Here is a 25,380-nt window from a genome sequence, read left to right on the forward strand (position 1 = left end):
CAAAACTATTCAAGAGGCAAAAAGCTACAAGTCCCGCTCATCTGATTGGAGCTATGTTTCATTGATAGTTTGGAATTTATAGTATATTCTCATCTTTTTTTATCCTATTTGATTTTCAGTTGCTTGGGGACAAGCAACAATTTAAGTTTGGTGTTGTGATGAGCGGATAATTTATACGCTTTTTGGCATTATTTTTAGTATGTTTTTAGTAGGATCTAGTTACTTTTAGGGATGTTTTTATTAGTTTTTATGTTAAATTCACATTTCTAGACTTTACTATGAGTTTGTGTGTTTTTCTGTGATTTCAGGTATTTTCTAGCTGAAATTGAGGGACTTGAGCAAAAATCAGATTCAGAGGTTGAAGAAGGACTGCTGATGCTGTTGGATTCTGACCTCCCTGCACTCAAAGTGGATTTTCTGGAGCTACAGAACTCAAAATGGCGCGCTTCTAATTGCGTTGGAAAGTAGATATCCAGGGCTTTCCAGAAATATATAATAGTCTATACTTTGGCCGAGTTTAGATGATGTAAATGGGCGTTGAACGCCAGTTCTACGCTGCAGTCTGGAGTTAAACGCCAGAAACACGTCACAAGCCAGAGTTGAACGCCAGAAATACGTTACAAACTGGCGTTCAACTCCAAAAGATGCCTCTGCACGTGGAAAGCTAAAGCTCAGCCCAAGCACACACCAAGTGGGCCCCGGAAGTGGATTTATGCATCAGTTACTTACTTCTGTAAACCCTAGTAACTAGTTTAGTATAAATAGGACTTTTTACTATTGTATTAGACATCTTGGGAAGATCCTGGATTGTATTTTTGATCCTGTGATCACGTTTGGGGGTTGGCCATTCGGCCATGCCTGGACCTTCATCACTTATGTATTTTTAACGGTAGAGTTTCTACACTCCATAGATTAAGGTGTGGAGCTCTGCTGTTCCTCATGAATCGATACAAAGTACTACTGTTTTTCTATTCAATTCAACTTGTTCCGCTTCTAAGATATTCATTCGCACTTCAACATGAATGTAATGAACATGACAATCATCATCATTCCCCCACGAACGCGTGCCTGACAACCACTTCTGTTCCACCTTAGATTGAATGATTATCTCTTGGATCTCTTAATCAGAATCTTCACGGTGTAAGCTAGATTGATGGCGGCATTCATGAGAATCCGAAAAGTCTAAACCTTGTCTGTGGTATTCCGAGTAGGATTCTGGGATTGAATGCCTGTGACGAACTTCAAACTCGCGAGTGCTGGCGTAGTGACAGACGCAAAAGGATGGTGAATCCTATTCCAATATGATCGAGAACCTCAGATGATTAGCCGTGCTGTGACAGAGCATTTGGACCATTTTCACAAGAGGATAGGATGCATCCATTGACCACGGTGATGCCTCTAGATGATTAACCATGCAGTGACAGCGCATCGGACCATTTTCACAGAGAGGATGAAAAGTAGCCATTGACAATGGTGATGTTCTTACATAAAGCCAGCCATAGAATGGAGTAGGACTGATTGGATGAAGACAGCAGGAAAGCAGAAGTTCAGAGGGACGAAAGCATCTCTATACGTTTATCTGAAATTCTCACCAATGATATACATAAGTATTTCTATCTTTATTCTCTGTTAATTTATTATTATTTTCGAAAACTCCATAACTATTTGATATCCGCCTGACTGAGGTCTACAAGATGACCATATCTTGCTTCATACCAACAATCTCCATGGAATCGACCCTTACTCACGTAAGGTTTATTACTTGGACGACCCAGTGCACTTGCTGGTTAGTTGTATCGAAGTTGTGAACGAAAAACGATTTATTAAGACGTGCGTACAGAGTTTTTGGTGTCGTTGCTTGAGATCACAATTTCGTGCACCACCCAGCACTCCCGAACCAGTTGGTCCAAGGTGCTGGGTGTTAAGACACCCCTAAGGACTTACTCCCTCAAGTTTCTTTCCCCCATATATTCACACCACAGGCACATGGTTTTTTATTTTTATTCTTGAGACCTTGGTGTCCAGCACCTCTTTGGGTTACTAAGTGCTCTGTAGAAAGGGTTACTCTTCATAGTGGACTTTCAGCTGATAATCCCGGGTTAGTTAACCCAGGTTACCAAGTGATAAGGCACCCCTGAGAGCTTATTCATCCAAGTATATCCCTTGCACAGGAGCACCACAGACACATGCCTTAAGATTCAACCCTTGGTGCCTAGCCTTATTTTTTACTCTTTTTCTTTATTCTCAACTTTCATTTTTCTTTCCCCTTTTCTTATTAGGATCTTGTTATGTAGCTAGTCTCATGGGTGTGTTTCAAGCATATAATTCAGGACAGATATAGTTGCCTTCCTACCTTGTTGGTGAACCAACTTAGCTAATCTATTACCACACCACAAACTTAGGAACTTACTCCACAATATGAACCTCACTATGGTCTTTCATAGCATACATTCTCTTTTAATTTGATTCAAAAGGACAAGCATACAAGTAAGCAAGGTGAAAATGCAGCAGATCATTTGGCACAGCTAGCATAGACCTAAGCAGTAAAAACTTAAAGGCAGAATTTAAAATCCTAAATTACCATGGAAGCATGTTCTATTTCATACATGATTTTCCTTATTTAAAACTTGAAAAAGATGGAACAAAGGGGGAACTCCACCACCTTTTACTCATAGGGTTGCTCATGCTCTCCCTCTTGTTTGTCCCTTTTGTGTTTTTCTTGAGTGCTTGAACTCCCATTTCCCTTGCCTTTTCCAATCAACTTTTTTCCAGAAGCCAGCATCTTCCATCTTTTTTTTCAATGTTTCCTTCTGTTGTTTCACCTTCCTTTCCTCTTGTTCTGTTAGATCTTTTTGGACTATATCATACCTAGGGATCGCAGAGTGTAAATTATGCATATGCCCAGACATATAGTTCAACATGGCTTGAGTGTTTATGTTGAACTCTTCCCTATGTAGTTGTCATCCCTCATTGAGCACCCTGAAGTCATTGAATGCTTTTGTTTGAGCTAGCTGACGTTGGTTGAGTTCTTGAAGGCGTTTGTCTTGATGTTCTTGCCTTTCAGTCACTTGATTGATGGCTTGAGTGAGCTGGGAGTATTGCTCCTGTTGCTGCTCCATTTGTTGCTTCTGCCACTCCCTCTGCTGACCCATCCAATTAGAGAGCAGTTCTTCTTGACGATCCATCCTTTGAGCTTGAATGTGCAGTTGTTGTTCTTGTCCCTCCATATAACTCCTTGCTAGCTCCTCAATGGCTCCGTGAATGTGATTCAAGTTTATGTTGGTTGGATCATAGTACTCTTCTTGCTGGTATTCTTCTTAATGAGATTCTTCCCGGTAAGGTCCCTCTTGTGATGTTCTTTTCCCTATTTGAGGCATTCTTTGTTGTTAGGCGGGTGCCACATAAGTTATACGCTGTAGTGTAACTGACCTCCCAGTGTTTACTCAACTTGGATTGCTATCCTCGAAGACTACCTTGGCTTTCGTACACAGTCTAAGGATGGTGCTGGGATACCAAAGTCTAGCACCCGGATCATTCTTCTCGGCTAACTCTTGAATCCCCTCAGCTATAATCTCGTGCACATTGATGCTTCCACCCTTTATTAAGCAATGCACCATAGTAGCTCGAGTAGTGTTAACCTCAGAATTGTTCGTAGCTGGGAGGATAGATCTCCTCACGAGTTCAAACCATCCCTTGGCTTCCGGGATGAGGTCTCCTCTCCTAATGAACCGGGGTCTCCTATCCGAATACCTTTCCCAGTCAGATCCTATAACACACATATCGTTCACAATTTCTTCAAGTTCATTATTGTCGGGGCCATTACTTATTCTTACATGATAACTGGGCTCATCAAAATGTGGCAATTTCAGCTGAAGAGTCCTTGTTATGGCATTAGGGCTGAAGTCCACCTCTGTTCCTCTCACATAACTTTTGAACGTGGGGGCCTTGGTTTTGTCTTCTCTGACCATATTTGCATAGAACTCTTTGATGAGGTTTGCATTTATCTTTGCTTCTGGGTTCGTGAGCCTTTGCCAACCCCTTTGTTCAATCTTCTCTCGAATCTGTGGGCACTCATCCTCGTTGAACTGGAATGTTAACTCAGGCAATATCTTTTTGAGCTTTATCCGTTCAAATTCGAGTTCATGGAATGCAGTTTTGAATCTCCCTTCATCGAAAGGGATGCTTGCCACCAGTTCCTTCCTCTTTTGCCTCTTGGAGCTCGATGATGCCATGAGTAGGAGTTGATATGTGAAGGTGTAAATGGTGTGAATAATGGGCTTCGGCCGGTTAAGATGGGGGTGTAGTGAAGGGAATGAGTGAGAGTGTTGTTGATGGGTAAAAAGGGAGTTGGGTGCCGAGAGTGGGAAGTGTAAAGGATGAAAATTGGAATGTGAAAGGGAGTATGGAATAAGAACCTCTTATATAGAGAAGTGGTGAGTAGATGAAACGTGTGGATTGAATGTGTAGGCCTATGATGAACGGATGGGGTTTAGTATGGGATGGGCATAAGGATCATCAACTTTATGATGGGGTTGGTTCAGTTTCCAAGCGTGTTCTTCTTCCAATGTTGCATGGCAATATTTTCCAATGCATTCCCCTTGAAGACATGTGTATAGTCCTCTTCTTTTGAAGTGGCCGAACCCTTCCTCCTTCAATTGTCCCATCAATTTTCCTATAAAACAAAAGAAATGTGATTAATGAATTTGTGGATAGTGGCGGCAAAATTTAAAAGGAAAGAATAACTACTTTTTAAAATTTTTGTTTCTAAATGGTAAGTGCTATTCATGAATTTAAACCAACTGACTAATTAACTGTTCATGTATGCAACATTGGTGACACTAAACATAGTTTGTGACACTGTGGTGTAAAAAGTTTTTGTTCAAGGCTCTAAGAGTGACATGATATGAATTGCATTTATGCTCTCTTAGTATGCCTTGAACACCAAACTTGTTCTTCACTATGTGCTGTATAAAAGATTCATTCAAGTATGTGTCAAATTTGATTTGGAATTCATGAGCCTTGCATTATTAACTACTTTAAAAGCATATAAAACATGGGTTGTCTCTCATGAAGTGCTTCTTTAGCGTCACTAGCTTGACGTTCTGACTTTGTCAGGGTGGTTGGTAATGCTTCAAATCCTCCCCCCTTGCAGTAAATCTATCTCCACTGGCTTCATCAAGAATCTCCACATGTTCTAGGGATAGAATTCTGTTGATGGTGAAAACTTTAGGTAGCTGAGATGAGATAGTGGAGAGATGAGATGGGATAACTGGGAAATAAGCTGAGATCACTTTATCCCCTGGAGAAAAATCCTCTGTAGGGATCTTCTTGTTCCTCCACCTCCTTGGTGCCTTCTTCTTTGTTTCTTTTACTATTGCCCTGCTCTTTGTGACCTCTTTTTCCAATGAAATTTTGTTGCTGGTCTCATATGACTCTGGTGGTTTAGGTTCCTCCTGGTTTTCTTTTTGCAAAGGGATTCCCAGGTGTACAGCTTGTGCTTCAATGCTTGTTTCTTCCAACAGTGCTTTGTCGTGCTCTCCCCTTGGTTCCTTGCTTTTTTGATCTGCTTCTTGCGAGGGTTTGAGGATATTGAATGCGAGTTGTTCGTCATGTATCCTCAATATTAGCTCTCCTCGCTCCACATCTATGAGCGCTCTGGCTGTAGCTAGGAATGGTCTTCCCAATATGATTGGGTGGAGGTGACTCTCTTCAATTTCCAATATGACAAAGTCTGTGGGAAGGAAGTATTTCCCAACCTTCACCAACACGTTTTCAACTACTCCTACTGCTTGTTTTTGAGTTTTGTCGGCCAGCTTAATGACTATGTCTGTGGGCATTAGCTCATTAATCTGCAGCTTCTTCGTAAGGGATAAAGGCATTAAGTTGATGCTTGCTCCCAGGTCACAGAGTCCTTTGTCAAACATTGTTTCTCCTATGGCACAGGGGATGTGAAAACTCCCTGGGTCCGTCCTTTTTGTAGGCAAGTCTAGTTGAATGAGAGCACTGCACTCTTTATTCATCACTATTATTTGCCCTCCTTTGAGTGAGCTTTTTCTGGTTAGCAACTCTTTCATATACTTAATGTATGAGGGCATTTGTTGGAGAGTCTTGATGAATGGTATGTTCACATGGAGAGATGCAAATATGTCAAGGAACTTTGAGTATATTCTCTTTTCTACACCACCCTTGAGTCTTTGGGGAAAAGGTGCATAGAGCCTCAGCAGCTCCTTCTGTGTAATTTTGGTTTCTTGGTGATCCTCTTCCTGTTTCTCTGCTGATGTATCTCCAGGTTGTTCTAATGGTTTGTTCGGCTCTTCCTCAGTCCCCTTATCACTTGTAATGACCATCTTGCAGTATTCCCATCTTACTTTCTTTGCTTCACCTCTCGGGTTTTTCTCTGTGTCACTTAGGAAGCTGTCAGTGGGTTTGGGAATCTTCTCAGAGAGGTATCCCACTTGAAATTCTAGCCTCTGAATGGTGTCTCCCTGGTTTTTGAGATTAGCTTGCACCTCCTCTTTGAACACCTTGTTATCTTAAATCTCTTTGCATATGCCTTCAAGTAGAGTCTCAATCCTTGAGAGTCTGTCCTCGGATGATGGTGAGTTGAAGTTAGAGTGATGAGAAGGGCCATTCTGGCTTTGGTATGGATGTTGAGGTGTGTTGTTAGGTAGGTGCTGATATGATCTCTGTGTGGAATACTGGTGAGCTGCATTGTTGTTGGGGTTGTGACGTCTCTGATCTTGGCCTTGATCTTTTTGGTTTCCCCACCCAAAGTTTGGGTGGTTCCTCCAACCAGGATTGTAAGTCTTGGAGTATGGATCATGTGCCTGCCTGGGTGAGTTTCCAATGTAATTGGCTTGTTCCTGATCACCATCTGCCTCTACATTTACTCCTTCTTGAGTTGCTGATGAGGTGGTGATTGCTGCTACTTGGTTCCTCTCTATTTTCTTGGTAAGGTCAGCCAGCTGCTTGGTAATCAGCTTGTTCTAGGCCAGCAGTGCATCCACATTATTTAGCTCCATTACTCCTCTAGTGTTGCCTCTTTCAGAGGCATAGAAGTAGTCATTCTCGGCTACAGTCTCAATGACATCTATGGCTTCTTCAACGGTCTTCTTCTTGTTCAGTGATCCCCCAGATGAGTGGTCTACTGCCTTCTTTGATTCATAAGAAAGGCCCTCATAAAAAATGTGTAGCTGTACCCATTTATTGAACATATCTGGTGGGCACCTTCTTGTCAGATCCTTAAACCTCTCCCATGCTTTGTAGAGAGTCTCACCATCTTGTTGCCTGAAAGTTTGAACCTCAGCTCTCAACCTGTTGATTCTTTGAAGAGGATAGAATCTCACCAAGAATTTGTTCACCACATCTTCCCAGGTTGTTAAGCTCTCCTTCGGGAAGGATTCCAGCCATTTAGATGCCTTGTCCTTGAGTGAGAAGGGGAATAGGAGCAGTCTATAGGTATCAGGATGAACACCATTAGACTTCACAGTATCACAGATCCTCAGGAAGGTGGTTAGATGTTGATTGGGGTCTTCTTGGACACCTCCTCCGAACGAACAGTTGTTTTGAACAAGGGTGATGAGCTGTGGCTTAAGTTCAAAGTTATTGGCATGTATGGTTGGCTTTTGGATGCTACTTCCAGAGTTTCCTGGGTTTGGATTGATGTAAGATCCCAGAACTCTTCTGTCTTGCCCAGCATGATGCACTGGGCCTTCTCTGCCATGGTTGTGAGCTTCTTCTTCATGATGGTTCTCCATTTTCTCATCCATGTCTAGTTCAAAATACTCCTCTTCTTCTTCTGTACCAACTACTCTCTTTCCTCTTGTTACCCTCCTTAATCTAAGGAAGGTCCTCTCAGGTTCAGAATCAAAGGAAGTTGAAGCCCCGCTTCTTCTACCTGTCATACAACCAACAAAGCAAAAGCAAGAAGGGGGTTCATGCAGATAGTATTCTTGTTAGAAATGCTGTTAGTGTGAGTGATGCAATATATCAAACAGTTAGTGGGTTAGTAAACTGAATTGTAAACACTAAAAAAAGGGTAGGGGAAAAGGAAGAAAACAGCTAAACTGAAAGTGAATTACTCAAATGAAATTAAATCAAACAAAATAAAAAATACTCAATCTAGTTATCCACCAATTTAATCATGGTTGATACCAAATCAATCCCCGGCAACGGCGCCATAAACTTGATGCACGGAAACTTGTCTCTCAATAATTTCCCTCGGCAAGTATACCGAATTATCGTCAAGTAAAAACTCACAATAGAGTGAGGTCGAATTCCACAGGGATTGATTGGTCAATCAACTTTAATTAGAGGAATGTTATAATTGAGCTAAGCAGAATTTGATGTGAGAGTTGCAAGAAATTAAATGGCGAGAAAGTAAATAGCAGAAAATGTAAATACTGGAAATAAAGAGCTGAATGTAAATGGCGGAAAGTAAATTGTAGAATGTTAAATGGGGATTTGGGGAGATGAGCATAAAAGTAAATTGCAGAAATTAAAGAGAATGGGCGAGATCAGAAACGGGGAAGTCATTGGGTTTAGGAGATGTTGCATTCTCTGGATCAAGTTCATTTTCATCTCTTCCTCAATCAATGCATTCATTGATCTCCTTGGCAATCTTATGTGATTGAATTCCAATTCCTTGGTAATTTAATCTCTCAAATCTTGATCAATAGCCAATTCTTTGGTCCAATTGCTCATGAGAAGAGATGAAGTATGGTCACAGATTATACCACATGTATTTCCAAATCAAAGTGTTGGTAGGATTATATGTCACTATATCCATCCAAACCCCAATTTGGTCCAACATGAGAAAGCATTTCTCGCATGATCTCTTCATTGCTCTTCCAAGGTTCTGAAGAGATCCAAGTATGAATAGCTTCTTTTCCAAGATAACTACCCAATTGGATGAAGACTGAAAGCTTTCTAGTAAAATCAAGAAAAAAGAAAGAAGAAGAATAATGAAAACTATTATTGATCCATCAAATTACAATAGAGATCCCTAACCCAATGAAAAGGGTTTAGTTGTTCATAGCTCTGGGAATGGAAAACAAAGATGGAGAATGCATTCTGAAAGTAAAACTAGAAGTTGCAGAGAAAGTAAAATTATACAGAGAGTGGTTCTCCCAATCCAAAAGCTTCCCTCTAGTTCAAAACTACTCCTATATATACTACTCTTCTGCTCTTCTAGTTGGCTCTTCAAGTCTTGGGTATGGGCCTTTGGATCTTGTGTTGAAGCAGTTTGGAGTCTTCAGTGGGCTCAGCTTTACTTCCAGAGAAAGTGTGAAGTAGGCATGGATTTTAGCTAGGACGTTAGTGGTGTTAACGTTTAAGTTAAAATGTGGGTTCAAGAACGTTAGTGACAATCACCTTTTTCACTAACGTTTCTAGCCCAAGATGGTTCACGTTAACTTCAACGTTAGTGGCACTAACGTGACCACTAACGTTGCCTCTTGATCCTTCGTGAACATTATTGGGGTTTACCTTTTTCAATAACGTTGCTCTTAGCCCCCTTTTCTCACGTTAGAGTCCACATTAGTTATACTAACGTGGCTCTTAACGTGGGCATGCCTTAGCCTCGAGAGCATTAGTGACACTTACCTTTGTCACTAACGCTCCAAACACCCCTTCTTCCCACGTTAGAGTTCACGTTACTTAGGTTAACGTGACTTCTAACGTGGTAGTAATAGCAATCTCCAACGTTAGTGACAAAGGTGAGTGTCACTAACGTTGGCTCATCATTCCTTTCCTCCACATTAGCTTCCTTGTTAATGCAATTAACGTGGCAACTAACGTGGCTAATAGTGGCTTAGTCCAACGTTAGTGACAAAGGTGAGTGTCACTAATGTTGGCATTTCTTTGTTCTTTCCACGTTAGAGCTCACGTAAATGTACTTAACGTGACTCTTAACGTGGCTAGGTGTGCCCCTTTTTCCAACGTTAGTGGCATTCACTTTTACCACTAACGTTGGAGCTTTACTTCTCTTCCACGTTAGCTTCCATGTTAACGTAGTTAACGTGGCAACTAACATGGGCTATGATGGCTCACGAAGGCGTTATTGGTGATCACTTTTCTCATTAACGTTGCAAGCTAGCTCCCATTCCCCGTTAGTAGTTAGACTAACGTGACTACTAACGTGGCTCTTCCTTGCTTCTTTTGTCCTGAAATCAAGCAAATAAAGTGCATCAAAGCTAGGTTCTAACCCATGAGATCATGCATCATTCATTTTATCATTCAATTCATGCATAATTCTCATAAAATCATATAAAATTCACAATGTTTGCTTGAATCAAGATGTAATAGATTATTTACCCAAAACTTGCTTATTTCCTAAGAAAGTGCATGAAACTACCCTAAAATAATAAAGAAAAGGTCAGTGAAACTGGCCAAAATGCCCTGGCATCAGAAACCAACTTCAGTGATTATTTGCCTCTCACTCACCTACCCATAAAACTGGTTTTGGTGGAAGAATGAGAAGAATTTGAATTCATTGTAGCCTGATGAGCCAGAGGAAGCCTCCTTGGTTTTTCTCTTCTTTGAACCGGTGGCTTTTGATGGTGCCACTTGGTTGTGATGAGAGGGTTTAAAGAGTGATGAAAAGGGTACAGGAAGAAAGCAAAGCAAAGGTTTGCTTCAACACCAAACTTAGGACTTCATTGACCTAATCAAGAAAGCAAAAGAAAGAAAGGAAGGAAGGAAGTAGTGAGGGGAAGAGTGGTGGTTTCAGGTGAGAGAAGGGAAGTTTGTAGTGTGGAAAAGATGGGTGGGTGAGTGCATTATATAGAGGAGGGAGGGAAAAATCTGGAAGGTGTGAATTGGCAAAAATTTAAAGCTTTCACACTTGGGATTGGCGCCCAGCGTGGGAAGAAGCGCCAACCTCAATCTCTTTAGCTTTCCTCAGACTTTTGAGTTCCAAAGTGTGAAGTACACTTTGACTCCTTGACTTGATGAGTGATCAATGTCATTGGGCCCCACCTCTACCTAAAAAATTCAGTTACAACTCCTCATTAGTGATCAAAAATTGCTGCACATTCCTCCAGTTAAATGGCATTTAATGTGTGTCTCTTGGACACCAAACTTAGATTCATTGCATATAGTAATTGGTCTCATGATTGAACTTTATTGTATACATTATGAGTGGAATAAAATTAATTCTTTCATACTCTTCTACTTTCATTTCATATTTATACAACAAAGTGGCTGTTTTATGCACCCACCAACTTACTAAATGCCTTCAGACATAAATCAATTGGGTTGTACGCATGGATCTCTTATGGTGGTGGCTACACCAAACTTAAATTTGGTCTTACTTTTAAGATTAATTCAATTGTTTTGATGCAAGCTCAAATTAAGTGGGTTAGTGGCCACACCAAAATTAGCTCTTTAGCTAGTTTCTTAACCCAATTAACAACATCATATAGTGTAGCATGCAAGGTTGCACTTCCAGCAAGCTAGAGAAACTTTGAAAGTTCAAATTAAAGAAACTATCAACTAAACAACTAACAACTAAGACTGAAAAACAAACAACATAAGCTAATCTAAAAAGCTTGAAATTGAAAGGATATGGGTGTTCGGGTGCCTCCCAACTAGCGCTTCTTTAACATCACTAGCTTGATGATTCTTCCTCTTCAGTTGAGGTTATAGTTCACTCTTTGCTCATCCAATGAGAATCCCAAGTAGTGCTTAAGTCTGTGGCCATTGAGAGTGAAAGTCCTCTGTGTTTTGTCATCCATGAGCTCCACATGACCATAGGGATAGACCTTGATGACTGTGAATGGTCTAGACAATCTTGACTTCAATTTCCCTGGGAAAAATTTGAGTCTTGAGTTGTATAGTAGCACCTTTTGACCCTCTACAAACTCTCTTCTTGCTAGCTTTTGATTATGCCATTTCTTTGTTTTCTCCTTGTAAATCTTGGCATTTTCATAGGCTTGAGATCTAAATTCATCTAACTCATTGAGTTACAGCAATCTTCTTTTCCCAACAGCATGATTATCAAAGGTCAACATCTTTAGAGCCCAAAATGCTCTATTTTCAAGCTCTACTAGTAGATGACAAGCTTTTCCAAAAACAAATTGGTATGGAGACATGCCAATAGGTATCTTAAAAGCTATTCTATAAGCCCACAATGCATCATCTAGCTTCTTGGACCAATATTTTCTTGAGTTCCCAACAGTCTTCTCAACGATTCTCTTGAGCTCTCTATTTGATATTTCAGCTTGACCATTAGTTTGTGGATGGTATGGGATTGCTACCTTGTGCTTAACACCATATTTGACAAGGAGTGTCTCTAATTACTTATTGCAAAAGTGAGTTCCCCCATCAATTATAAGAGCTCTTGGAACCCCAAACCGGCTAAATATGTTCTTCCTCAAGAAATTAATCACCACTTTATTGTCATTTGTTGATGTTGCTATAGCCTCTACCCATTTGGACACATAGTCCACAGCCACCAATATGTTATTGTTAGAGTATGAGGGTGGGGAAGGTCCCATGAAATCAATCCCCCAAACATCAAACAACTCCAACTCCATGATGAATCTTTGTGGCATTTCATTTTTCTTAGGTAAGTTGCCAGCTCTTTGACACTTATTGCACCTTGTCACAAACTCCGTTGCATCTTTGAATATTATAGGCCGAAAGAATCCACACTGTAACACCTTGGTTGTAGTCCTTTCTCCACTAAAATGTCCTCCATAGATGGATCCATGGCAATGCCAGAGAACCTCTTGTCCTTCCCCATGAGATATGTATCTTCTTAGAATCCCATCAGCACACCTCTTGAAAAGGTAAGGCTCATCCCAAATGTAATGCTTGGCATCATTGATGAGCTTCCTTTTCAAGTGCTTGTTGATATTGGAAGGTAGCTCTCCAATGGCCTTGAAGTTGGCTATGTCTGTGAACCATGGGGCCTCTTGAATCATCATCAATTGCTCATTCGGGAAGCTTTCATTCACCCCATGTGCTTCATTCTCCTCATGCAGTATCCTTGATAGGTGGTCAGCCACCTTATTTTCTGCTCCACTTCTATCCTTGATTTCAATGTTGAATTCTTAGAGTAATAGGATCCATCTTATCAATCTAGACTTGGACTCTTGCTTGGTTAGCAAGTACTTAAGAGCTGCATGGTCAGTAAATACAATAACTTTAGAACCAATGAGGTAAGATCTGAATTTATTAAATGCAAAAACTAAAGCAAGAAGTTCTTTTTCTGTGGTGGTGTAGTTCCTTTGGGCTTCATTAAGAACCTTGCTAGCATAATAGATGACATGCACTAGCTTGTCTCTCCTTGTCTTAAGACAGCACCAATAGCAAAATCTAACGCATCACACATCAATTCAAAAGGTAAGTCCCAACTAGGTGGTGCTATAATAGGTGCAGAGGAGAGCTTACTTTTAAGCTCATCAAAATCTTGCATACATTCTCTATCAAAGATAAATGGTACATTAGAGACAAGCAAGTTACTTAAAGGTTTGGCAATCTTTGAAAAATCTCTAATGAACCTTCTATAAAACCCAGCATGTCCCAAGAAACTCCTAATTGCTTTGACATTGCAAGGTGGGGGTAATTTTTCAATCACTTCCACCTTGGCTCTATCTACCTCTATGCCCTTTTTAGAGATTTTGTGGCCAAGGATTATCCCTTCGGTAACCATAAAATGACATTTTTTCCAGTTTAAAACTAGGTTAGTCTCTTGGCATCACTTGAGCACCAAGGCAAGATGGTGTAAACAATTAAGAAAAGAGTCACCAAATACTGAAAAATCATCCATAAAAACCTCAATAAACCTCTCAATCATATCAGAAAAAATGGACAGCATGCACCTTTGGAATGTGGCAGGTGGATTACACATACCAAAGGGCATATGTCTATATGCAAAAATACCATAAGGGCAAGTGAAAGAAGTCTTCTCTTGGTCTTTAGGGTCCACTACAATCTGGTTGTAGCCTGATGTGCTCGGAAACTTTGCCTCTCGACAAATTTCCTTCCGGCAAGTGCACCGGATTGTCGTCAAGTAAAAACTCACTGTAGAGTGAGGTCGAATCCCACAGGGATTAGTAGACTGAGCAATTATAACTGAAGAATTATGCTTGTTGAGCGAAATCAGAATTAAAATTGGGATTGCTGAATGTAAAATGGGCGGGAAACTTAAACTGTCAGAAATTAAAGGAACAGAAAATTAAATGGCTATAAATTAAATGACAGAAGCTTAAATTTCAAGAAATTAAAAGGGAAATGGGGAATGAAGCATGAAATTAAAGATTGCAGAAAGTAAATAGAATGGGTAAGATCAGAGATGGGGGAATCATTGGGTTTAGGAGATGTATAATTCTCCAGATCAAATTCATTTTCATCTATTCCGCAATCTATGCATTCATTGATCTCCTTGGCAAGCTTAAGTGATTGGATCACAATTCCTTGGCTCACAATCTCTCTAAGCATAAACAATTGCCCAATTCCTTTATTTAAGTGCTCATGGAAAGAGATGAAGTTTGGTCATCGATTATACCACACAAATTCATAGATCAAAGTGTTGGTAGGATTACATGTCACTATATCCATCCAAACCCCAATCTAATCCAATATGAGAAAGCAATTCTAGCATGATCTCCTCATTCTTCTTCCAAGGTTTCGAGGAGATCCAATTATGAATAGCTTCTTTCCCAAGATAACTATCCAATTAAATGAAGAACGAAAGCTTTCTAGTAAAATCAAGAGAAAAGAAAGAAGAAGATGAATGAAAACTAGTATTGATCCATTGAATTAACACAGAGCTCCCTAACCCAATGAAAGGGGTTTAGTTGTTCATAGCTCTCAAAATAGAAATTGGAATTGTAAAATACATTCTGAAACTAAAAGTGCAGTAAGTGTAAAATTTTCCAAATTGGGAAAAAAGGTCCGTCTAACTTAAATTCTAAGCTATTTATACACTTTCTTCCATTGATCTTCAAGCCTTGAATTGGGCTTTTGCCCTTGATGGAATCGGGTTGAAGATGGCTCCAATTGGTTGCCCTTGGTGTTGAGAAGAGATCTGTGTAAAATTTGAATCCTGATGCTTCACGTTTGAGGGCCAACGTTGACTCAAACGCCATTTAAAACAAACCAGCAAAACCAGAAAGCTTGCTGTCATTGGCGTTTGACTCAACGTTGGATGGCCAACATCAGCTAACCCACGCGTACGCGTACCGTGCAGTTCAGCGCAAAAGTTCAAAAATGCTCATCCTCGCGTACGCGTACTGTACGCTTACGCGTGGATGCAAGATTTTCATTTTTGCAATTTAAAAACAAGGCAGGGGATGTTGGCCATAGAATTGGACCTCTAACATTCCCTCCAACGTTGGCGTTTTCACCCGTACGCATACTGTGCGCTTACGCATACGTTGGTTTTTTTCATCCGCCTGTACGCGTCACTGATGCGTACGCGTCGATTCAAAATTCTCAACTCCAAATTCTAGGCTTGGCATCGTGAACGTTGGAGGCAGTGTTTGAGGCAACGTTGGACCTTCAACGTTCGATTTTGGCACGTACGCGTATCGTGCACTTCCGTGCAAAAGGCTCAAAAATACTCATTTACGCCTACGCGTGATGCACGCTTCCGCGTGGATATCAAAATTTGCTTTTTTATGCATACGCATCATAGACGCGTATGCACCACTCAAAATTCATTCAGCTCCATAATTGAAGTTTTTATCACCACGTTGGGGTTAACGTTGGACCCCCAATGCCACCTCCAACGTGAGCATCAGCCATGTTTACAGAGAAGTGCTCTGTTTCTCTTCCAACGTTTGAAGCAACGTTAGTGGTCCAACTTGGCCACCAACATTGCTTCCTCTTCATCCTTTCCCTGCTCCTTCTTCAACCTTCCTCCATGCCTTCCTTCACCTATCATCAACCAATACATGCATCAAAGCTTTGCTAAAGTGATGATAATTCTAATCATTCTTAGCACACAAGTAATTATAACATAATTCTCATGAAATTGCATCAAATTAATCATAATTGGAGGATTCTAGGTATGCATAAATTCCTAACCCAATTGCTTACTTATAGCTAAAGAAAGTGCATAAAACCTATCAAAAACAAAGAAAAAGGCTAGTGAAACTAGCCTAAGATGCCCTGGCATCACAACACCAAACTTAAATCTTGCTTGTCCCTAAACAGGTACTGAATTATTATGAAGAAAGAATGAAACAGAAGGGAGTATTCATATCAGCAAAGCATTATTTCTTAGTTGATGGGGTTTTATACAGAAAATGCAGTAGCTAACTTCTTATTGATCTTTAAGCATAGAATGTCTCCTTCAAGCATCAATTACACACTGTTATGACCTTTTATTATTTACGTATTCTTGGTAATTGCTTTTCTTGATTTTCTTTTCCTGTAAACTTTAGCTCAGTGTCATGTGTTGTAGCAGTTTCTTACCTCATATGTGCTTAACACATTATTCACTACAGACACTTGGCTCACAATTCTTCTTAGAACATTGATGCCTAGCACCTCTTTGAGTTACTAAATGTCTTGTAACTAGGTTGCTCTTGATAATGGACTTTCAGTTGATAATCTCAGGTCAGTTAACCCAAGTTATCGAGTGTTAAAGCACTCCATAGAACCTAATCATCCAAGCAGATCCTAGTACAAAGGAACCACAGGCATGTGTCCTAAGGTCCAAACTATTGGTGTCTAGCCTTATTCTTTGCTTTCCTTTGTTTTTGCTGCCACTTTTGGCTTTTCTTTTCTTTCTTTCTATTTGTTTTTCTTTTCTCCAAGGACTTTTATTTACTAAGATTTATAGACAGTAAGCTAATTTATAGTAAAATGGAAACAACCTATCCTTTTATTCATTATGAGTAAGCTACCACACAATCAAACATACATACCACCACTTACTGTTATTTCACTACTTGCTAAAAAGAACTATTCCACTTCTTGTTCAAAAATTTCTTTTATTGAAATTGAAAAGACTTAGGGGACAAGACAAGCATTTAACAAGTGAAAGTGAAAGCACACACATCTAGGCTAGCATACTTATCGCAAAGATTAAACATAACAGGATGCAGAACAACTAAAACTAAAAGTTACTATCAACTAAAGCAACACATGTTCTTTCTTTATTGAATGTGATAAGCAAGGAGCAGGTCCACCTTTCATTTGTTATCCTATTTGTCTTTCTTCTTCTTCTCGCTTGCTTGCTTATTAGTTTCTCCCTTGCCTTTGCCCTTCAGCTTTTGCCAGAATCCAGCTTTCTTCATTGTCTCTTCTACTCTATTTTCAAGGCGTATTGCTTTGTCTATTTCTCTGTCACTCCTTTCCTTGAAGTATTCATCGTAAATTGGAAATGATGGGTCCATTCTATGCAGATGTTCCCCAATGTAGTTGAGCTTGATTTGGCCATTTATGTTGTAATCAGCTTGAACTCCATATCTTGCATCTTGATGGATAGTGAACTCCTTAAAAGCTCTCATGTTCTCAACCTGAAGTTGGGCCAAGTGATTGAAAGATTCTTAAAATTGTGAAGCTTGTTCCCTTTGCATAACTAAGGATCTTGGCTCATAGTCTCTCTGTTGACTCATCATTCTTCCTGCTTCTCTTGAATTCCCATGTACTGTTTTGATAACTTTTCAATTGCTTCTTGCATCTGCACCATGTCCATGTTGTTTTGTGCTTGGAATTGTTGCTCTTCTTGTTCTTCTTGTTGTCTTGCTTCCCCCTGTGGTTCTTCTCTCCTTCTCCTCCTTTGTGGTCTTTAACTCTGTTGTGCCTCTGTGACATTCATCATCCTTTCGAGGGTTATAGGCATGCCTGGATACAGCCATGTTGGGTGTGCATCCTCTAGGGGCACTCTGGCCTTCATGCATAACCTAATAATAGTGCTTAGATAATAGAGCCAGGCTTCAACAGAATTTTTCTCTGTGACCTTTTGAATGTCATTTGCAATGATCTCGTGGACCTTTATCTCTCCTCCCACTATTATGCAGTGTAGCATGACAGCCCTTTGCTTGTTAACTTCCGAGGTGTTCACTGTGCCAAGAATTGATCTTTTTATCAGCTCATACCAACCTTTTGCTTCAGGGATGAGATCTCCCTTCTTCAAGTACTTGTGCCTTCCTTGATTGTCCCTCTCCCAGTCAGCATTCACCACACAGATATCACTAGAGATTTCATCATAATCTGAATTTCCATTTACCCTTTGGTGGTACTCCGGCTTATCAAAATGGGCTATCCTAAGTCCTAAGACCTTCATGATGGTCTTCAGACTAAAGCCCACTTCTACTCCCTGTACATAGCTCTTGTAAGTTGGGGCTTCAGTCATATCAAGCCTTGGGGTGTTAGCATAAAACTCCCTTATGATGTTTGTATTAGTCCTAGTGATTGGTGAGGTAATCTCTTCCCATTTTCTCTTTCTGATCTTGCCTTTCATTTCTAAGCACCCTTCAGTAGTAGCTGGAAAGGGACTTTTGGATATATCTTTTTGTCATTCATCCACCTAAGTTGCATTTGATGGTACCATGATCTGAACTTCCATCGATCATATTCGTTTTCACCTTGTTCCTTTCCTCTTCTTCTTTTGGAACTTGAAGAAGAAGCCATGCTTCCCTTGATGGTTGGCCAAGTTGAGGTTAAGGGTTTTATGAAGAGAATTGGTTGGTGTAATACACTCTCGGAGGGGAAGTGTTTGAAGTTAAGGTAGTGTTATGGAGGCAAGTGAACAAGGGTGCTTTGTTGCACAAGGAACATGGTCTCTAGGCTTTGGTTTTAGAGAAGTAAAGAGTTGAATATCTGGAGTACAAGAAGTGTGAGATTTTGGTTTACGTGCACGGTTCAAGTGAGGCTTTTTATAGTAAGCTTTAATGAAGAATGGATGGCTAGGATTCCATGGGACAAGTGGTAAATCTGCATGCAAGGTTGAATAAAGACAAAAGTTGCCTCTTCATGAAGCATATCCCTTCGTTCTTCCAGTGCTTCTTCTAAGGATGTGCAGACTCTCCCTTCAAGCCATGTGATCCACTTTTGTCTTCATGCTAGCCTTACCCTTCCTTGTCTTGTCCCTTTTATTAAATAGTTCTCTGCTCACCTAACCATCATAACAAGACAAAAGGAGTGAGTACTAATGGGTGGTAGCAAAAGAACAATTAATATTGAAAACTAAAACTTTGACTATCATTCCTCATGCTTTGGACCAGAATAACGCGTATCGCATTCGCGCCACTCAAAATTCATTCAGCTCCAGAATTGAAGTTTTTATCACCATGTTGGGGTTAACATTGGACCCCCAACGCCACCTCCAATGTGAGCATCAGCCATGTTTACAGAGAAGTGTGATAAACCACTATTTTATGGTTTACATTGTGTTTAATTGAGTGGTTTCATCAAGTCTTCACCCACTTATTCATACCAATTGCATGATTTTGTAATTCTTTCCTAACATTATTTTATGGTTGAAAACTTGCTTCCTAGAGATCTTTAAATTGTATATTTTAATTCTCCTTTATACCATTCGATGTCGTGATCCATGTGTTAAGTGTTTTAGGCTTCATAGGGCAGGAATGGCTTAGGGAATAGAGAGGAAGCTTGCAAAAATGGGAGGAACACAAGAAACTAAGGAGACCACCAGCAAACACTGACGCGCGCGCATGGCTAACGCGAGCGCGTGGAATAGAGAAAATCGCAGCGATGCGTGCGTGTGCCTGACGCGTACGCGCGGATTGGAGTCTGCACGAATGATGCGAACGCATGGACAATGCATATGCGTGACATGGAAAATCGCTGAATGACGCAAACGCATGACTGACACGTGCGCGTGACCTGCGCGATGTGCAGAATTAATAGAAAACGCTGGGGGCAATTTCGGGCCACGTTCTGACCCAGTTTTCGGCCAATAAACACATAATAAAGCCAGGGAACATACAGAGACTCAACACACATCTTAGAGATAATAGACATACAATTTTAGATACATTAGGATAGTTTTTAGGTTTTTAGATCTGAATTTAGAGATGATTACTTTCCCTCTAAGTTCACTTTACATTCATTACTTTTGCTTTCAGATATTGAAGAGTCATTACCTCCGTTGAAGATATTATTCTAGTTTGTTTACTTTGTCCCTTATTCTTCCATATCCTTATTTACTTTATTTAGAATTCTAATTGGATTATTTTCATGGATTGTTGATAAAGAGGATTACTTTTACTTTTAATTAATTTTCAATCTCTATTTTATTTTATTTAATTTATTATGTCTTCTTCTTATATTTTTCTGAGTATTATATTCATGTCAATGGAGTAGACTCCATACTTGACATGGGGGTTGATTAAGAGGAAACACTTGAGTTGGAAGGCTTAAGTGTTGGTTAAACTAGAAATTGTTCGCTAGTTCTGTATTTACTAACGCTAGACCTTCCCAAGGGAGAGGACTAGGATTTGCGAATAAGGATTAGCTCAATCACTTGACTTTCCTTTATTTAGTAAGGGTTAACTAAGTGAAAACAACAAGGATAGAACTTCTAATTAATCATTCCCCAGTCAAGGCTTTTTATTAAAATATTAATAATCATTCTTAGTTTTATTGCTTTAATTTATAATTATTTAATTGCTCATTATCCAAACTCAAACTCCCTTGAAAATTCCTGATTAATAAGTTAGTGCCTTTTCCTGCAACTTGTTGGGAGACGACCTGGGACTCATACTCCCAGTATTTTTATTTCTAAATTTCGTGACAACTTTTCTAAATTAACAAGGCGGATCTTAGCTGGTTAAGAACTATACTCTCAACATATTCTCTATATTGATTTCTTAATTAGCCGACTTCTGCCCTCTCGTCAATTTTTGGCGCCGTTGCCGGGGAGTTGCAATAGTGTGCTGAATTATTAATAGTGTACATATTTTATTTTATTTGCATATTTTATTTTTTTTTTTTTACCATGAGCTATATGTTTTTCTCATTGAATGACGCATTCACTGCTTGATCAGAGCTTAGTTGCATTTGATCCTGAAATTGAAAGAACTCTTTCACGTCTTAGGCGAGCTCGGCGTAGGATAGCCTTTGAGGGTGGTGAAGTGATTGTTATCAATTCACCAGTCTCATCTGAGGGCGAATCTGAACCGCCATCTGAGAGCAAATCAAGCTCCTTTACTACTGATTCAGTTGATTCACGCCTAGGTAACAGGGCAACACCTAGGAGGATTACTCTCTAGGAGGCTAGAGCCCCAGATTTTACACTGCAGCCGTATCAAGTACATCATCCGACTCTGGTTGCCGATTTTGAGCTGAAGACTGCACTAATCAGCTTGATGCCCAAGTTTCAAGGCTTACCTGCTTAGGAGCCTATCAAGTACCTATGGGATTTCCAGACAGCATGTTCTACTGTTAGGCGTAATGGTGCAGATGAAACTTCTATTCTGTTAACTGCCTTCCCATTTTCCCTTGAGGGAAAGGCGAGGGAGTGGTACTACTCCCAACCTGAAGCAACTGTTATCAACTAGGATACGCTCAGAGAGAATTTTTGGAAAAATACTTTCCAGCTGAAGTCACAGATAGACTGAGGAAAGAGATCTCCTGCATTGTTCAAGGAGAATCAGAGACTCTCTATGAGTACTGGGAGCACTTTAAAAACCTTCTAGATGCATGCCCCCATCACATGATTGACAGATTGGTGTTGATCAGCTACTTCACATAAGGCATGAAGCCTCAGGATAAAACTACACTGGATGGTGCTAGTAATGGTTCTATGAAAAGTACAAGACCGCAGATGAAGCATGGCAACTGATCAGTGACTTAGCTGAGTCCACTAGGAATCACAAGCACAGGCACAACCACTCAAAAGCTGTTGCAGCGGTTTCCTCTAGCATTGAGACTACTGAAGCAGATGCAGTTGAAGCAACAATAACAAGCTCAGCCTCACCCACCACAACAGAGCCAACAGTTAGTCCAACAAAGAGTATGTGGAATCTATGCTAATTATAGTCATTAGACTAATGAATGTCCACAGCTTCAACAAGAAGACAACACTGTGGCAGCTACTCATAACTTCTATGACCGCCCGAATCAAGGATACAATCAACAAGGTGGCAATTACAACCAAGGTGGTAACTATAACCAGGGTTGGAGAGATGATTCCAACCATGGCTGGAGGGACAACTATAACAGAGGAGGCAGAGACAACAATGGAAACCAGAGGTGGAATAATAACAACATATAGCAGAATTAGAACCAGCCTTACAGAGTACCTCACCTAAGACAATCTCAAGGATCCCAGCATAACCAACAACATGTTCCTCAGATCACTTATCCTAATTCATCATCAAATGACGAGATGCTTCGTTCTCTTGCACAAGGGTAACAAGACACGCAGACGCAGCTGAACTCTACTTTAAATGGTCTCAATGCCACTTTACAAGCTCTCGCCTCCAGGATAGATTCATTACCTAATTCCACTAACCAACCTTTAAGCTCCAGTAGAATTCCTTCTCAACCCTTACCTAATCCCAAGGGTGGCATCAATGCCATCACTTTGAGGTCTGGAACCATACTGCAAGAGAGGAACCATAAGGAGCCAAGCCCAATAGAACACGCCCCAACTGAGAATGTGGTGGAAGTGAAAGATTCTAAAGAGGAAGAGGATGTACAAGATATGGTTGAAGAAGAAACAGTTCAACAAAGGAATGGAGACCAAAGGAAGCTGAAGCTATGAAAGACGCCATTCCTATCCCATTTTCACACCTTGCAAAGAAGTCCAAGAAGTAGATGGAACATGACCCCAAAATGGTAGAAATATTCGAAAAGGTTGAGGTAACTGTTCCCCTTTTTTATGTCATTCAGCAGGTACCTAAATACGCAAAGTTTCTGAAGGATTTATGCATTCATAAAGATAAAATTAATGAGTTAGAAACTATTCCTTTAGGTAGTTCTATATCTGCTTTAATGGGAAGTATACCTGAAAAATGTAGTGATCCAGGTCCATGCATGGTTAACTATACCATTAGAGGTGTAATATTTTCTGATTGCATGTGTGACTTAGGAGCGTGTGTTAGTATAATGCCATTGTCTATATATGATACCTTGAGGCTCCTTCCCTTAAAAAGGTCGGCAGCTCGTTTTGTGTTAGCAGATAAAAGCATTATTACAGTAGTTGGAATTGCTGAAGATGTATTAGTGAGCATTAAGGGGCTCACATTTCCTATTGACTTCTATATCCTAGAAATGCCCCCTAATGACTCAGGAATACCATCATCAATCCTGTTTGGAAAACCATTCCTGAAGCCTTCAAAGTTCAAGCTGGATGCATTCTCAGGAACTTACTCCTTTGAGATAGATGGCAGAACAGTGAGTTTCAATTTAAATGAAGCTATGAAGCACCCTCCGAAAGATCATTCTATCTTCCAGTGCGACATCATTGATGAAACTGTAGCTGAAGTTCACCAAGAAGAAATAGAAGAGAAGCACATAGAGCAAGGTCCAAGTGTGGGGACACCCTCTGTACACAATGAGGACACTTTGCCATTATCATTAGTCCCGGAAGATCCATAGCCTAGCCATGAGCAGAAATTGGAATTAAAGTCCCTTCCTCCACACCTTAAGTACGTTTACCTTGAGGATAATCAGAAGTTTCCAGTTATCATTGCAAGGGAACTTACTTCTCAACAAGAAGAGCAACGGCTCAGTGTACTGAAAAAACATAAGAAAGCAATTGGATGGAGCTTGGCGGATATAGTAGGCATCAGCCCTCAAGTTTGTGAACACAGAATAATCTTAGAAGAGGGAGCAAAGCCTGTCTGTCAGCTTCAAAGAAGATTGAATCCCACCATCTTTGAAGTTGTCAAGAAATAAGTGACCAGGCTACTTGAAGCAGATATCATTTACCCCATTTCAGATAGTGAATGGGTCAGTGGTATCCGAAATTGTTACTCAGGTTGTGAATTATTGTACGAAATTGATTTCCTGGCAATGGCACCAAAAACGGATGCACAGAACCATGGTCTAAACATATCTTCACAACTTCGCATAACTAACCAGCAAGTGCACTAGGTCGTCCAAGTAATAAACCTTACGTGAGTAAGGGTCGATCCCACGGAGATTGTTGGTATAAAGCAAGCTATGGTCACCTTGTAAATCTCAGTCAGGCAGATATAAAATAGTAATGGGGTTTTTGAAAATAAGTAATAAAAGAAGGATAGAAATACTTATGTAATTTATTGGTGAGAATTTCAGATAAGCGTATGGAGATGCTTTCGTCCCTCTGAACCTCCGCTTTCCTGCTGTCTTCATCCAATCAATCTTACTCCTTTCTATGGCTGGCTTTATGCAAGGGCATCACCGTTGTCAGTGGCTACATCCCCTCCTCTTGTGAAAATGGTCCAAGATGCCCTGTCACGGCACGGCTAATCATCTGAGGTTCCCGATCATGCTGGAATAGGATTCACCCTCCTTTTGCGTCTGTCACTACGCCCAGCACTCGCGAGTTTGAAGCTCGTCACAGTCATCCAATCATTGAATCCTACTCGAAATACCACAGACAAGGTTTAGACTTTCCGGATTCTCTTGAATGCCACCATCATTCTAGCTTACACCACGAAGATTCCGATTAAGAGATCTAAGAGACACTCATTCAATCTAAGGTAGAACGGAAGTGGTTGTCAGGCACACGTTCATAGGGAATGATGATGATTGTCATGTTCATCACATTCAGGTTGAAGTACGAATGAATATCTTAGAAGCGAAATAAGATGAATTGAATAGAAAACGGTATTACTTTGAATTAATCTTTGAGGAACAGCAGAGCTCCACACCTTAATCTATGGAGTGTAGAAACTCTACCGTTAAAAATACATAAGTGAAAGGTCCAGGCATGGCCGAAAGGCCAGCCCCCTAGAACGTGATCACAGGATCAGAATACAATCCAGGATGTCTAATACAATAGTAAAAAGTTCTATTTATAATAAACTAGTTACTAGGGTTTACAGAAGTAAGTAATTGATGCATAAATCCACTTCTGGGGCCCACTTGGTGTGTTCTTGGGCTGAGCTTGAATGTTCCATGTGAAAAGGCTCTTTCTGGAGTTGAACGCCAGGTTGTAACGTATTTCTGGCGTTCAACTCTAGTTTGTGACTTGTGGCGTTTAACTCCAAACAGCAGCGTAGAACTAGCGTTCAACGCCCTTTTACGTCGTTTAAACGCGTTCAAAGTATGGACAATTATACATTTCTGGAAAGCCCTGAATGTCTACTTTCCAACGCAATTGGAAGCGCGCCATTTTGAGTTCTGTAGCTCCAGAAAATCCACTTTGAGTGTAGGGAGGTCAGAATCCAACAGCATCAGCAGTCCTTCTTCATCCTCTGAATCTGATTTTTGCTCAAGTCCCTCAATTTCAGCCAGAAAATACCT

The 25,380-nt window shown here is 40.3% G+C and overlaps 1 protein-coding gene across 1 annotated transcript; it reads right to left on the reverse strand.

Annotated features, from left to right (window-relative positions):
• Positions 1-12,296: 12,296 nt before the first annotated feature.
• On the reverse strand, positions 12,297-12,926 carry LOC148571294 (uncharacterized). Its single transcript, XM_088507248.1, has one exon. It carries the CDS (start codon positions 12,924-12,926, stop codon positions 12,297-12,299), a length of 630 nt encoding a protein of 209 aa, XP_088363374.1.
• Positions 12,927-25,380: the final 12,454 nt, after the last annotated feature.

The sequence above is a fragment of the Arachis ipaensis genome, chromosome B3, assembly GCF_059453495.1.
Source record: "Arachis ipaensis isolate K30076 ecotype BB chromosome B3, ASM5945349v1, whole genome shotgun sequence".
Taxonomy (NCBI): domain Eukaryota; kingdom Viridiplantae; phylum Streptophyta; class Magnoliopsida; order Fabales; family Fabaceae; genus Arachis; species Arachis ipaensis.